Genomic DNA, 13,055 nt, shown 5'->3' on the forward strand with positions numbered 1-13,055 from the left:
CTGAGACCCCAGCACATCAGTGATTAAGTCAGGATCAGGTGCGGTTTCCTGCTCAGGTGCTGAGACAGCAGGCAGTGTCCTGCAAACAACAGGAGGCACCTGAAGCCAGCCTGGGGGGCCCAGGCCCAGGTGCGGTGCATTCAGCAGCACAGCCAGAGACAGACCCCAACGACCCTGCCTCCCCGTCGGCAGCCAGTGCTCTGCACAGAGCCCTGAGCAGCCTCTGGACATTAGTCCCAGCCCCAGCACGGCCCGTCCCCCACGCTGATGTCACCGCGCCCAGACCTTGGAGGCCCCCTCCGGCTCCGCCTCCTAGGAGAAGGCTCTGGAGTGAGGAGGGGAGGGCAGCAGTGCTGGCTGGACAGCCGCTCCGGGCAGGAGAGAGAGGGAGAGACAAGAGACACACACAGAGAGACGGCGAGGAAGGGAAAGACCCAGAGGGACGCCTAGAGCGAGACTTGGAGCCAGACAGAGGAAGAGGAGACGTGTGTTTGCAGACTGGCTGGGCCCATGACCCCAGCTTCCCGAGTCCTCCGTGCAGGTGGCAGCTGTACCAGGCTGGCAGGTCACTGAGAGTGGGCAGCTGGGCCCCAGGTAAGGGTGGGCTGCCCACTGTCCTGGGCGTTGGGAGGGGTTTGGATGTGGAGGAGTCATGGACTTGAGCTACCTCTAGAGCCTCTGCCCCACAGCCACTTGCTCCTGGGACTGGGCTTCCTGCCACCTTTGAGGGCTCGACCTCCACAGCCACTGAATGAAACTGTCCTGAGCCTGGGAAGATGCATGTGTGTCCCCTGGAGGAGGGAAGAGCCAAGGAGCATGTTGTCCATCGAATCTTCTCTGAGCTGGGGCTGGGGTTAGTGGCATCCTGGGGCCAGGGGAATAGACACGCTGTGGTGGCAGAGAGAGAGAAGAGTCCGTTCTCTCTGTCTCCTTTGCTTTCTCTCTGACGCTCTTTATCTCCGTTTTTGGATACATCACTTCCTTCCTCTATGCCCCAAGTGTCTCATCTGTGAAATGGGAGTATGAAGCCCCACCAGCCAGGGTTATAGTGGGGAAGAGGTAAAATCAGGTATAGACGTAGAAATATAAATACAGTCTATGCCCCCTGTTGTCAGTTGGAAAAGAAATTAACTTGAACATGGTCTGGTTCTAATTTTTAGAAATAAAATGTATGTCTTGTCATTTTCACATGTGCCCCTTAAATTCCATGCCCTCACCACTCTCCTCCATCGCTTGGAGCCCCACATCTCTAGTGAAAGCACTGGCTCTGCCCCCAGCCCTCATAGCTCATGCTGGCATAGGGTGCCGGCTCCACAGCCTGGGCACCATCTTTAGACAAGCACTGGTGGCAACTGCCTGCTGGCCCTGTTGAATCCACATCCTCACCAGGCACCCAGACTAGTTCAGGTCTCTGGAAGGACCGTGGGTTTGCTGTGTCCCAGAGCTCAAGGGCAGGGGTCAGGGCTCAGGTGTCAGGCAGTGTCATGGGCAGAGGATCGAATGTCTCAGTGGCTCTGAATGGGCCCTTGTGAAAAATTGATGCACATTCTAGGGGACACGTTGTGAGCCAGAGGGGCCTCATACCAGGGCCTGTAGGCTGGGGCTGCCTTTTAAGCTCCCTCCTGAGCCCATCTCTGGGCCTGGCCCTGTGCTGGACAAGGCTGGAGACAAGGCAATGTCTCAGACCCTCTCCCACTGGCCACATCCTGCCCTGGATCAACTTGCCAACTTTGGGGGCAGAGGTGGGACAGACCCTTACCCTGAAAACATAATGCATATAGTCAAAATGGGATAAAGGGGAATACAGAGGCTCTTGGCAGCTTGGGGTGGTCAGGGAAGGCTTCTTGGAGGAGGTGTCATCTGAACCGAGCCAGGAACCATAGGTGGAAATTCACTAGTCAAAATTCCAGGTAGAAGGGCCGATGTGCAAAGGCCAGGAGATGGCAAGAGGTGGCGTATTTCAGGAAAAGTGAGTCACTGAGGATGTCCAAGTATAAAGGGAGGAAAGGGAGTGAGCAGTGAGAGAAAAGACTGAGGCATCAGCAGGGGCCAGATTGTGCTGGGCCTAGGGGGCCCAGGCCCAGGTGCGGTGCATTCAGCAGCACAGCCAGAGACAGACCCCAGTGACCCTGCCTCCCCATCGCAGCCAGTGCTCTGCACAGAGCCATCCTGAGGGCGGTGGGTGCTCTTGAGAGGTTTCAGGCAGGGTGTGCCGTGAGCAGGTCATGCCCAGCCATGACCTTCCCCTCAGTCAGGCTTGTTCTTGTCACCCACATTCCTGGGGCAGTCCCTAAGCTGAGTGCTGGAGATTAAGTCCTAGTCCTAAATTTGCTCTGGCTAGCTGTGTGACCCTGGGCAAGTCTTGGTCCCTCTCTGGGCCCCTTTGCCGTAGGTCCCTGGTGGGGCCAGACTTGCTACTTTCTAGGAGCCCTTTGAGAATCTCTGAATGACAGTGGCTGAGAGAAGAATTCAGCTGCTCTGGGCAGTGGTGCCAGTGACAGTGGCTGAGGCTCAGGTCACGCAGGCTGGGCAGTGGCTAGAGGGAGAGAAGCCAGGGAGCGTTCCCTCGAGGGAGGAGGAGCTGGGGCTTTGGGAGGAGCCCAGGTGACCCCAGCCAGGCTCAAGGCTTCCAGGGCTGGCCTGCTGGGAAGCATGACATGGCCTCTTTCCCTGCAGAACTGTGCCTGGCCCAGTGGGCAGCAGGACCTCCTGACTTGGGACCATGGTGATTCTTCAGCAGGTCAGTGTTCCCACCTCTTTGGGTGGCCTGTCCTCCCCAGCCCATATCCACTCATCCATATGCTTACCCGTGGGACACCCTCCCCAGGGTGTTCTCTTGGAAAATTCCTACCTAGGCTTCCAAACCCAGCCCTCCAGGCCTAGGCCTAGTCTGAAACCTGTTCCCTCTGCTGTGCCGGCTGGGGTTTCCTTCTCTCACTGGCTCACCCCACTGGGCAGAAATGATTTTATTTACACACATCTCTGGATCCCAGGCAGTGGAACAGCATGTGCAAAGGCCCAGATGTGGGAAGGTCCCTGGGGAAGAGGAGAGGAGGTTGGCAAGGCTCTCAAAGCCAGGCCAGGAAGGGCCCTGAGCCCAACTTATCCTTAGGGCCTTGGGGAGCAGTGACTGGAGGGCGGGGGGTGACATGGCTTGAGCTGGAGCCTCCTGGGATTTTATGGGAAGAAGCAGAGGTGTTGCCCCGAGCCGAGTCCTCCAGCCCCCCTTCCTACTGAGGGCCACAGTGGCCTCTGACCCTCAGCCCTTCCCCGTGATCAGTCTGAGGCTCTAATGAGCTCCTGGTCTCCAGAGCAGGAGCCAGGAATGTGGGCCCTGAGCCAGGTGGGCCTGGCAGCAGGCCGTAGGGCTTGTGGGGCTGTGCACTGTGGGGGCTTGGCCAGCAGCTTCTCGGTCTCCAGGGTCACCAGAGGCCAATGGCTCAGCCTTGCCTGGCCACCCTGAGGCTGCACAGACCAGCATGTTTGCATATGAGTGTGTGCGTGTGTGTGTCTGTGTGTGTGCGTGAGAGGCAGGCTTCAGGGCAGCATCAGGACAGACATTCTTCCATCCCAGGGGCTGGAGGAGACCCCCTTTAGAGCCCCTTGGCCTGAGAGCCTGTTCAAATGCCCATTAGAGATGGGCAGGATCTAGAAGAGGAAAAGTCCATTCACTGAGTGTTTGCTGTGTGCCAGGGCCTGGGCCTCCATAGCCCTCCAGGGGCATCCTCCCTCAGGGGGCCTCTGAGGCAGGCCTCTGGCTGATGGGACCTCCTCACCACCCCTCCCCTCCTGCCCCTCTGAACGCTGATCCACCTCCAGCTGTGGGTGGCCTCTGTTGGGAGCAAGTGTCTTGTAGGCGAATGCCTGTTCTGCCTGCCCTCAACCAGGAAGTACACTCAGCTCCTTCCTTGGTCCCGAAGAAAGCCCCAGCCCTGGGGAACCGGCCAGCTCTGCAGTTGCACAGGCTGGGCCCAGTGGGCTCCAGCCCAGGCTTTGCTATTGATGAGTGGGAGGGCCTTGGGCACATTACTCAGCCTTCCTGAGCCTCAGTTTCCTCATATGTAAAATGAAGATTAAAAGCCTCTTTTCCCACAGCTGCCGATGCGAGGCTAAAATGCCATGTGGAGCTCCATGAAAATGCTTCTTCCTTCATCTGCTTCCCTGATCTGTCCTCTCCTCCTCTCTTCCTGCCACATCCTTCCCTGTCCTGAAAGATCCGTGGAGTGCTTGGCTTCCCCTCTTGCCTGGCTGACTTCTGCTCAGGCTTCAGTGTGGGCTCTACTTCCTTCGGGAGGCTTCCCTGCTCTGCAAATCCCAGGGCCTGGTCCACAGTCCTCCTCCTTTCTCTGCCTGCCTGGGGCTTCCTGATGAGCCCTGGACATGAGGGACAGCCTTCTTCCTATTTCCCGCGGATCTTTCAGGATAGGGAAGGAACTGGCAGGAAGAGAGCAGGAGAGAGGCAGACCAGGGAAGCAGATGAAGAAGCATTTTCATGGAGTCCCAAATGGCATTTTAGCCTCACAATCGCAGCTGTGGGAACAGAGGGGTTTTGTTTGTTTGTTTGTTTGTGTGTTTTGAGACAGAGTCTTGCTTTGTCACCAGGCTGAAGTGCTATGGCATGATTTTGGCTCACTGCAACCTTCGACTCCCTGGTTCAAGCAATTCTCCTGCCTCAGCCTCCTGAGTAGCTGGGATTACAGGCACCTGCCACCGCGTCCAACTAATTTTTGTATTTTTAGTAAAGATGGGGTTTCACCATGTTGGCCAGGATGGTCTTGATCTCCTGACCTCGTGATCTGCGCACCTTGGCCTCCCAAAGTACTAGGATTACAGGCGTGAGCCACCGCGCCAGGTGGGAAGAGGTTTTTAATCTGCATTTTGCATATGACGAAGCAGGCTTAGAAAGGCTGAGTAATGTGCCCAAGGCCCTCTCACTCAACAGCAAAGCACAAGATGGAGCCCACTGGGCCCGGCCTGTGGAACTGCAGAGCGGGTCGGCTCCCGGGGCTCGGGTTCTTTTTAGGCCCAAGGAAGCAGCTGAAGCGTACTTCCCGCTTAAGGGCAGGCGGAGCAAGCATTCACCTACTATTCCCTGCCCTGGAGGAGTTCCCAGACCTACGTGGGGAGACAGCTTAGAAACCTAGGAAAGGCACTGCGACAGTGAGTCCCCAGAGGGCACGGGGATGGGAGGGCGCCCAGAATGGGAGAGCCTTCTGCCCTCCCTGGGAGAGGGTGGACAGGGAAGGCCATGAGACAGCTGCAGCAGCCCCTCATGAACATACAGGGACTGAGGTCTCTGGGAGAAGGACTAGCCCACCTGACTAGTGGCACACCTGTGTGGCGCACCTGACTCACGTCTTTAAGGACCACAAGGAGGGCTTTTGTGCTTCAGTATGTCATGATTCCCAGCTTCATGGTGGGACCAGGGTAGGGACTCTGTGTACTTGGCCCAGATTTGTGGGCGGAGGGAGGTTTGAAGATAAATTTGTGGGCTGTTGATAACAGTTGGATTGATGCTTTTAGTAAAATATAATGTCCTTCTTTGTTTCTTGTAATGATTTTGACTTAACATCTATGTCCGATAGTGTAGTCATCTCAACTGTCTTTTGGTTACTATTTGCATGGAATACTATTTGCATGAAATCCTTCTACTTTTAACCTATTTGTGTCTTTGGATCTAAAGTGGATCTCTTGTAAGCAGCATATAGTTAGATCATGTGGTTGGTTTTTGTTTTGTTTTGTTTTGTTTTTATCCATTCTGCCAGTCTTTACCTTTTGGTTGGAGAGTTTAATCTATTTACATGTGAAGTAATTACCATTAAGGAAGGACTTCTGCCATTTTGCTATGTTTTCTGTATGTCTTGTATCTTTTCCTCCTCGATTCCTCATTACTGCTCTCTTTTGTGTTTAATTGACTTTTTTTTTTCTAAAGTACTGTTTTGATTCTCATTTACTCTTCTGTGTATTTTTAAAGTTTTTTCCTCAATGATTATTCTTAGGTTTACAAATAACATCTTTTTTTTTTGAGATGGAGTTTCACTCTTGTTGCCCAGGCTGGAGTGCAATGACACAATCTCGGCTCACTGCAACCTCTGCCTCCCAGGTTCAAGCAATTCTCCTGCCTCAGCCTCCCAGGTAGCTGGGATTACAAGTGTACACCACCATACCTGGCTAATTTTTTTATTTTTAGTAGAGACAAGGTTTCACCATGTTGGTCAGGCTGGTCTCGAACTCCTGACCTCAAGTGATCTGCCTGCCTCGGCCTCCCAAAGTGCTGGGATTACAGGTGTGAGCCACTGCACCTGGCCTACAGATAACATCTTAAATCTACATCAATGTAGTTTAAGGCCAAATTAGCTTCAATAATAACTAAAAATTATGTTCCTTTATAGTTCTATCTCTCCCCCTTTATGTTGTTTATTGTCCAAATTGCATCTTTATACATTGTGTGCCAGTTAACATAGATTTATCATTATGTTATACATTTGTCTTTTAAATCACACACAACAGAAAGTACAGACCAAAAATACAACAATACTTTTTTTTTTTTTTTAAAGAGATGGAGTCTTACTATGTTGCCCAAGCTGGAGTGCAGATGCTATTCACAAGTGCAATTGTGGTATACTACAGTTCTGAACTCCTGGGCTCAAGCAGCCCTCCTGCCTCAGCCTCCCAAGTGGCTGGGAGTACAGGCACCTATCACTGTGCCTGGTTAAATATGACTTTTCTATTTATCTATGTAAATGCCTTTACCAGTGTTCTTTATTTTTTTTGTATGGCTTTGCATCACTGTCTACTGTACTCTCTTTTTTTTTCCAATTTTGTATTTTTTAAAATACACATAACAACATTTACCACTTAACTTTTTTTTTTTTTTTTTTTGAGACAGAGTCTCACTCTGTCACCCAGGCTGGAGTGCAGTGGTGTGATCTTGGCTCACTCTGCAACTTCTGCCTCCCAGGTTTAAGTGATTCTCCTGCCTCAGCCTCCTGAGTACCTGGGATTACAGGTCCCTGCCACCATGCCCAGCTAATTTCTGTATTTTTAGTAGAGATGGGGTTTTACCATATTGGCCAGGCTGACCTCAGGTGATCTGCCCGCCTCAGCCTCCCAAAGTGCTGGGGTTACAGAAGTGAGCCCCGTGCCTGACCCCATTTAACCACTTTAAGTACATAGCTCAGTGACATTAAATACATTCACGATGTTGTGTGACCATTACAACTATCAATTTCTGCAATTCTTTTCATCTTGTAAAATAAAAATTCTATCGATTAAACAATAACTCCCCATTCCCCTCTCCCCGCCACCCTTGGCAACCACCATTCTGCTTTCTGGTTTTGATTTGACTATTCTAGTTACCTCACATAAGTGGAATCATACACTATTTGTCTTTTTCTGATGGCTTACTTAGCATAATATCCTCAAGGTTCATCCATGTTGTATTAATAGCATGTGTCAGAATTTCCTTCCTTTTTAAGGCTGAGTAATGTTTTCTTGTATGTTTATACCACATATTGTTTATTCATTCATCTATTGAGGAACACTGGGGTTGCTTCCATGTTTTAGCTATTATAATTAATACTGCTTTGAACATAGGTGTGCAAAGATCTCTTTGAGATTCTGCTTTTAATTCTTTCGCGTATATATCCAGAAGCAGAATTGCTGGGTCATATGGTAATGCTCATTTTAATTTTTTTAGGAACTGCCATAGTGTTTTTCACAACATTTGTATTATTTCACATTCCCACCAGCAGTGCATAAGGGTTCCATTTTTTCTACATCTTTGCCAATACTTATTTTCTGTTTTGTTTTGTTTTGTTTTGTTTTTTTGTAATAGCCATCCTAATGGGTGTGCAGTGGTATCTCACTCTGGTTTTGATTTGCACTTTCCTAATGATGAATGATGTTGAGCATCTTTTCATGTGCTTCTTGTCTCTTTGTATATCTTTTTTGGAGAAATGTCTGTTTCAGTCCTATGCCTATGTTTGTTTGTTTGTTTGTTTTGGAGACACGGTCTCACTCTGTCACCCAGGCTGGTGTACAGTGGTGCCATCAAACTCCTGCCTATGCCCACTTTTGAAATGGGTTGTTTGTTTTGTTGTTGTTCAATGTCTTTTTAATTTTTAGCATTTCTTATAGGGCAGGTCAACTAGTGACAAACTCCCTTAGCTTTTGTTTACATGGGAATGTCTTCATTTCTCCTTCCTTTGTGAGGGATAGTTATGCCAGATATAGAATTCCTTCTTGACAGTTTTTTTATTCTTTCATCATTTTAAATATGTCATCCTACTGCCTTCTGGCCGCCATGGTTTCTGATGAGAAATCAGCCGAGACTCATATTAAGGATTCGTTTTACAGAATGAGTCACCTCTCTGTTGCTGCTTTCAAGAGTCTTTGTCTTTGCCACTTGTGGAGAAGAGACCTATTCCTCCAGCTCAGTGGTGGTCTCAGTAGTCGGTCTGGAACCAGGCAAGGTCAGGTTCTTAGCGCCTTGCAGGGTCTCCCCTAGGGGACCTCTCTTTAGCCACCAGCCGCCAGACTTACTTTACAATCTCTTCCCTCTCTCCTCTGATTCTCTGAGTTTGCTGTTCCCTCTTCCTGGGATGCCCTTTCCCCTAATGTCTGCCTAAAAAAAAACCTTAAAACCCAGCTGTCACCCCTAACACGACTCCCTTAGTTAACCATGACTGGCACTCATATACATTTGGTCTAACAGGCACCACTCTAGGTGCATTATGCATCTTAACCTGTTAAATCCTCACAAGTACGTGGAAGCAGTGTCATTTTGTCACCTGACGGATGAGGAAAGAAAGGAACATAGAGGTTGAGGAACTTGCCCAAGGTAACACAGCTTGTGAGTGGCTGAGCTGGGATTGAAACTAAGCCATCTGACTCCAGGGTCCAAACTCTTAGTGGCCATGCTATCCTATGTCTCCGGGACTGATCTGCCTCTTATCTGGTGGTACCATCCTTATCTGTGCCTGGGTCTGTCCACCACACCAGGCTGGGAGCTCTGAGGACATGTCTTGTTAACAGTGTCCTCTGTACTTTAGTCTGAGCCTGTACTCAGTGAAGGTCGGTTATATGAACTCATGGTAGAATGCCTGGAAGCTCACCACCAGCGCTTCCTTGTGTCTGAGGTCCGGGTCCTGTCCCAATGTACTGCTGTAGATGGGCGGGGAGAGACAGGTGTGCCTGTTTTCGGCTTGACTGGGGGAAGGACCTCTCCTGAGAGCGGTGTCCCTGAGAGGTCACAGGAAGTGAGTGGGAATCGCTAATCAGTCAGCTTTGTGCTGGGCAGCAGAGCCCTGGGTCCCCAAGGCTGGGACAGGGAGTGGGGTAGAACTGGGCCCATCCTGGGTGGCTCTGAGCCCTGTGTGAGACATCACTGTCTTTTTCGTTGCCATTCCCCCCACCCAGTCCCCCACCCCCGCTCTCTGCCGTTGTTCATTTGTTGGGGAGCAGTTGGCTTCCAGGATACTAGGCAATGCAGAGAGCCACAAATGCAGACTGGAGGCCTTGAAAGAGAAGAGGGAAAAAAAGGAGGAAAGAGGGGAGGAGGACAAAGACAGGCAGGGGGAGGCAAGAAGGAGGGAATGGGAGAGGAGTCACAGGGCCTGGGCCTTCCGGGCCCTCGGGATGACACGGTGGCCTCTGGCTCACAGCCCAGCGTGGACCAATGCCTAGTGTCCAGCCCTGTGTGGCTGCTAGGACACAGGAGGCCAGCTTGGCCCATTGCAGGGAGAGCTCTGAGCCATCGAGGTGGTTCAGCTGTCCTGGGGAGTTCAGGGGACCCCACACCAGGACTCTAAGGCCTCTTCTGCAGGATGGACGTGGGCTGCTATTTGACCTTGGGGGCTGTGGGAGGAGGACATAGACTCTTCAGGGGCTTTCCCCCAAACTTACCCCAGAAGGAAACTGTATCTGCCCTCACTCCCCAGGGGCAGCCAGGGAGCCAGAAATATCTTTGATGCATCTCTCGTTTAGTCTTAAAAACCCCGGGAGTTTACCGCGTTCTATTCCATAACATCCTCGTGTTTCCTTCCATAGAAAACATAGAAAAAAAATGACGATTTTTTCCAAAACTGCCGTCAGGTGCGGTGCCAGGGGCCACGTTTATCCCGGGCCTACAGCCGTGGTGCCAGTGAAGCCGCCTGGAATTCCGGGCAAAGTGGGGGTGTGGGGGGTTCCGCCGAGACGGAGGGGGCCGTGGTGGCGCGGGTGCCCCCTCGCAGTCCCGCCCGCGGGCGTCACCTAAGCCGCCGTTGCCATGGGCCCGCGGCAGATGGCCCGGTTTAGGGTTCCGGGGCGGGCGGCGCGCACGGGATTAGGTGAATTAGGGAGCCGGAGCAGTGCCGCCGTCGCCGTCGCCGTCGCCGCGCCATGGAGGACCCCGCCGACCCTGCCGACCCCGCGCGCGTCCCGCAGCCCGGCAGGTGGGCGCTGGTGCGCAGCCTGAACCAGGCGTTCAAGACCTACGCCGTCCTGCCGGTGAGGCCCGGGCTGGGAGGGGAGACGGGAGGGGGAGGGCGCCTCGCCCCGGGCCTCAGTTTCCCCGCCTGTTAGAAGCTGGGCGGGCCACAGACAGGGTCGCTAGGCTCCAAGGTGTGCATGGACTGCGGCCCTAGGATGCCACCTGCGGTCTCTGACCTCCCCCAGCGTGAACTTGGCCGCGGCTGCCCTTTCCTAGGAGGGGAGGTTTTGCATCTGGGAAACCCAAGCCAGGCAGGCCAGGTCTGGGCAGGGTTGTCCTGCATTTGCTGAGGTCCATAACAGGGAGCAGCACCTCCGGGTGCACAGAGGGACCCCCAGCCATAGTTTACCAACTGGCTGACCGCTGGTGGAAGGGAAAGCTGGGCCCCCTGGTCTCCTCTCCAAACTGTGTTTAGCAACTAGACACTAGCAAGATGCTTGGCTCACGTTTCCCATCTGTGAAAATGGGGTGATAAAACCGGTGTCCCAGAGTGATCATGAAGATAGCGAGGGGCAAAATGTCCTGAAACAGATTCCTTTTCACTCCACAAACAGGGACTGACCCCAGGCCTGGTCCCAGAGGAAGGAAGAGGCAGAAAGGGCTAAGGCCTCATGGGGAATTATTAATATTGGCCCGAGACCGGCTTAATGCCTGGGAGGAAGGAGGGCAGACAGAAAGAACAACGTGCATTTGTGTGGGTCTCTCATCTTTACATGCTCTGACTCCTGCCATTTCAAGACTGGTGGAAACTGAAGCCCAGAAAGATTGAGTGCCTCACCCAGAGAGACACAGCATTAGCGGTGGAGCTGGGACTATAAGCCAGATCTCCTATGTGTTCACTGTGGATGTGTGCTGGCTTTCCTGGGGGGAGGCCCCACAGGGGTTTTGGAGTACCCCTGAGAACATTTGAACAGACCCGTTCTAGGAAGTCACGACTCTGGGGTTGGGAGCCTGCATAGCTGGCGGGGCCTGGGAGACCCTCTGCCCTGGTCACATATTTGATAGGAGAAAATCTGGGACTTGCCGGAGTTACACAGCCACATTGAGAGATGTGTCGTGTCACAAACGAGATCTTCCATTCAAGATGAGTACCAAGCAAAGTGCCCCATGCAGTGTGTAAAGTTGTCACGGAACATGGTGTAGGAATGGGGCCAGATGCAGTGGTGGGGTGCCTGGGGCTAGCCATGGGGATGGGAGGGGGTGGTGGGGTCCTGCCTGGAGCCTGGTTCCCCTTTCTCACCTCCCTCCTGCCCCTCAATGAAGCTGCTGCTTTCATGGCTTCCTTCCTCCCTTCCCTCTCCCTCTGAGCCCGTGACTCCTGACTCACCCCGATTTTGGTCCTGGCTCTGTCCTCCAGATGCTAATAGTCCTGTCAGTCACTGATCTGATGAGTGACTGTGGCCAGGTTCCTTTCTCTCTTTGGCCCTCAGTTTCCTCAGCTGCAAAATGAGGATCCTTACAACCTGCCTGCATTGCAACGCTTCAAGAACTTTCCCTAGGGCCATAGGAATGTCCCCCTTCAGAAGTCCTAAGACCCCAGAATTCTCCCTGAAGCCTCTCCCCTGCCGTCTGAAACTGTTTCCTCAAGTCTGGCCTAGAGCAGAGATAGTTTGGTCACTGCCTTCTGTGACAGCCCTAAGTAAGAAGAGTTGTAGTCATGTCTGTTTGCTGTGTGGCCCCAAGAGCTTCACTCAGCCTCTCGGAATCTCCATTTCCTGCTCACATGAAGTTTTTTTGATTTTGGTTATTTTATCTTCTCCCAGGGGAAACAAACATTTTCTGTGTGCCAGGCCCTGTGCTGGGTTGGGGGATACAGGTGACTCAGAGAGACCACTGCCTTCCAGCTGCCCTCAGCCTAAGTCTCCAGCTTGCCTTCAGGACCCATGAGCCATCTAAGCGCGGAGGACTCTAGCAGTGCTTCCTGTTTTGCTCACTGAGCTGTATGTGGGGCTGGGCCCAGGGAATGTCAGGAAAGAGCCCTGGATATGAGGTTTGTCAGACCTGGGCTTCAGTCCTGGCTCTGCCACAAAACAGCTGCATAACCTCGGGCACATTTCTTGACCTCTTTGAGGCGAGAAATTGGAGACAGTCCCCTGGCCACATGCTGTTGCCCACAAGCGAACACGCTCCCCACCCCTTCTCTCTCACCGAGGCCCGCTCTGGGCTGGGCTCTGGGGAGCCACAGATGAGGGACTCAGACCCAGCCCTGCCCTAGGGAGCTCCAGGCCAGTGAGGAAAGGGTGCAGACCCGCTGTTGGGCGGCTGTCGGGGGGTAAGCCCGGGGTCAGGGAGTGCAACTGGGGCTTGGGCACAAGCAGCTGTGAGGATTAAATGGGGCAGTTAATGGGATGCAGCCTGTGGAGCCCAGACCCACAGTGAATGCTCCATAAACAGGAGTTCTCTTCCACTCCCAAGCCTCTCCAATTTTTCTTACTTTTTCTGGGAGGAAGTTTGGGTGTGGGACTAGCCTGACTCTATCATGTGCCAACCTCCCATTCATATGAAGAGAGGATCCACAGGGGCAGCTGTGGCTGGAAGACAGCACATAGATGGCAGTGGTCCCATAAGACTATAATGCCAT

General features: G+C 52.7%; 1 protein-coding gene across 5 annotated transcripts in view; it reads left to right on the top strand.

Annotated features, from left to right (window-relative positions):
• The first annotated feature begins 315 nt into the window (after window positions 1-315).
• The window catches only part of MYO7A (myosin VIIA), an 88,690-nt gene continuing 75,950 nt past the window's right edge, over window positions 316-13,055 (top strand). For 3 of the 5 annotated variants that reach the window (XR_008492268.1, XR_008492269.1, XM_054437817.1), the window contains exons 1-2: window positions 363-594; window positions 2,677-2,740. Coding sequence is in view for 3 of the 5 variants with exons in the window: in XM_054437817.1 (XP_054293792.1) it covers window positions 2,723-2,740 (18 nt within the window). In the remaining 2 variants the exon portion in view is untranslated. Of the gene's footprint in view, window positions 595-2,676; window positions 2,741-13,055 lie in introns of all 5 variants that reach the window. The other 2 variants (XM_054437814.2, XM_054437816.2) reach the window with 2 other exon arrangements.

This window comes from Pongo pygmaeus, chromosome 9, assembly GCF_028885625.2.
Source record: "Pongo pygmaeus isolate AG05252 chromosome 9, NHGRI_mPonPyg2-v2.0_pri, whole genome shotgun sequence".
NCBI classification, from domain to species: Eukaryota; Metazoa; Chordata; class Mammalia; order Primates; family Hominidae; genus Pongo; species Pongo pygmaeus.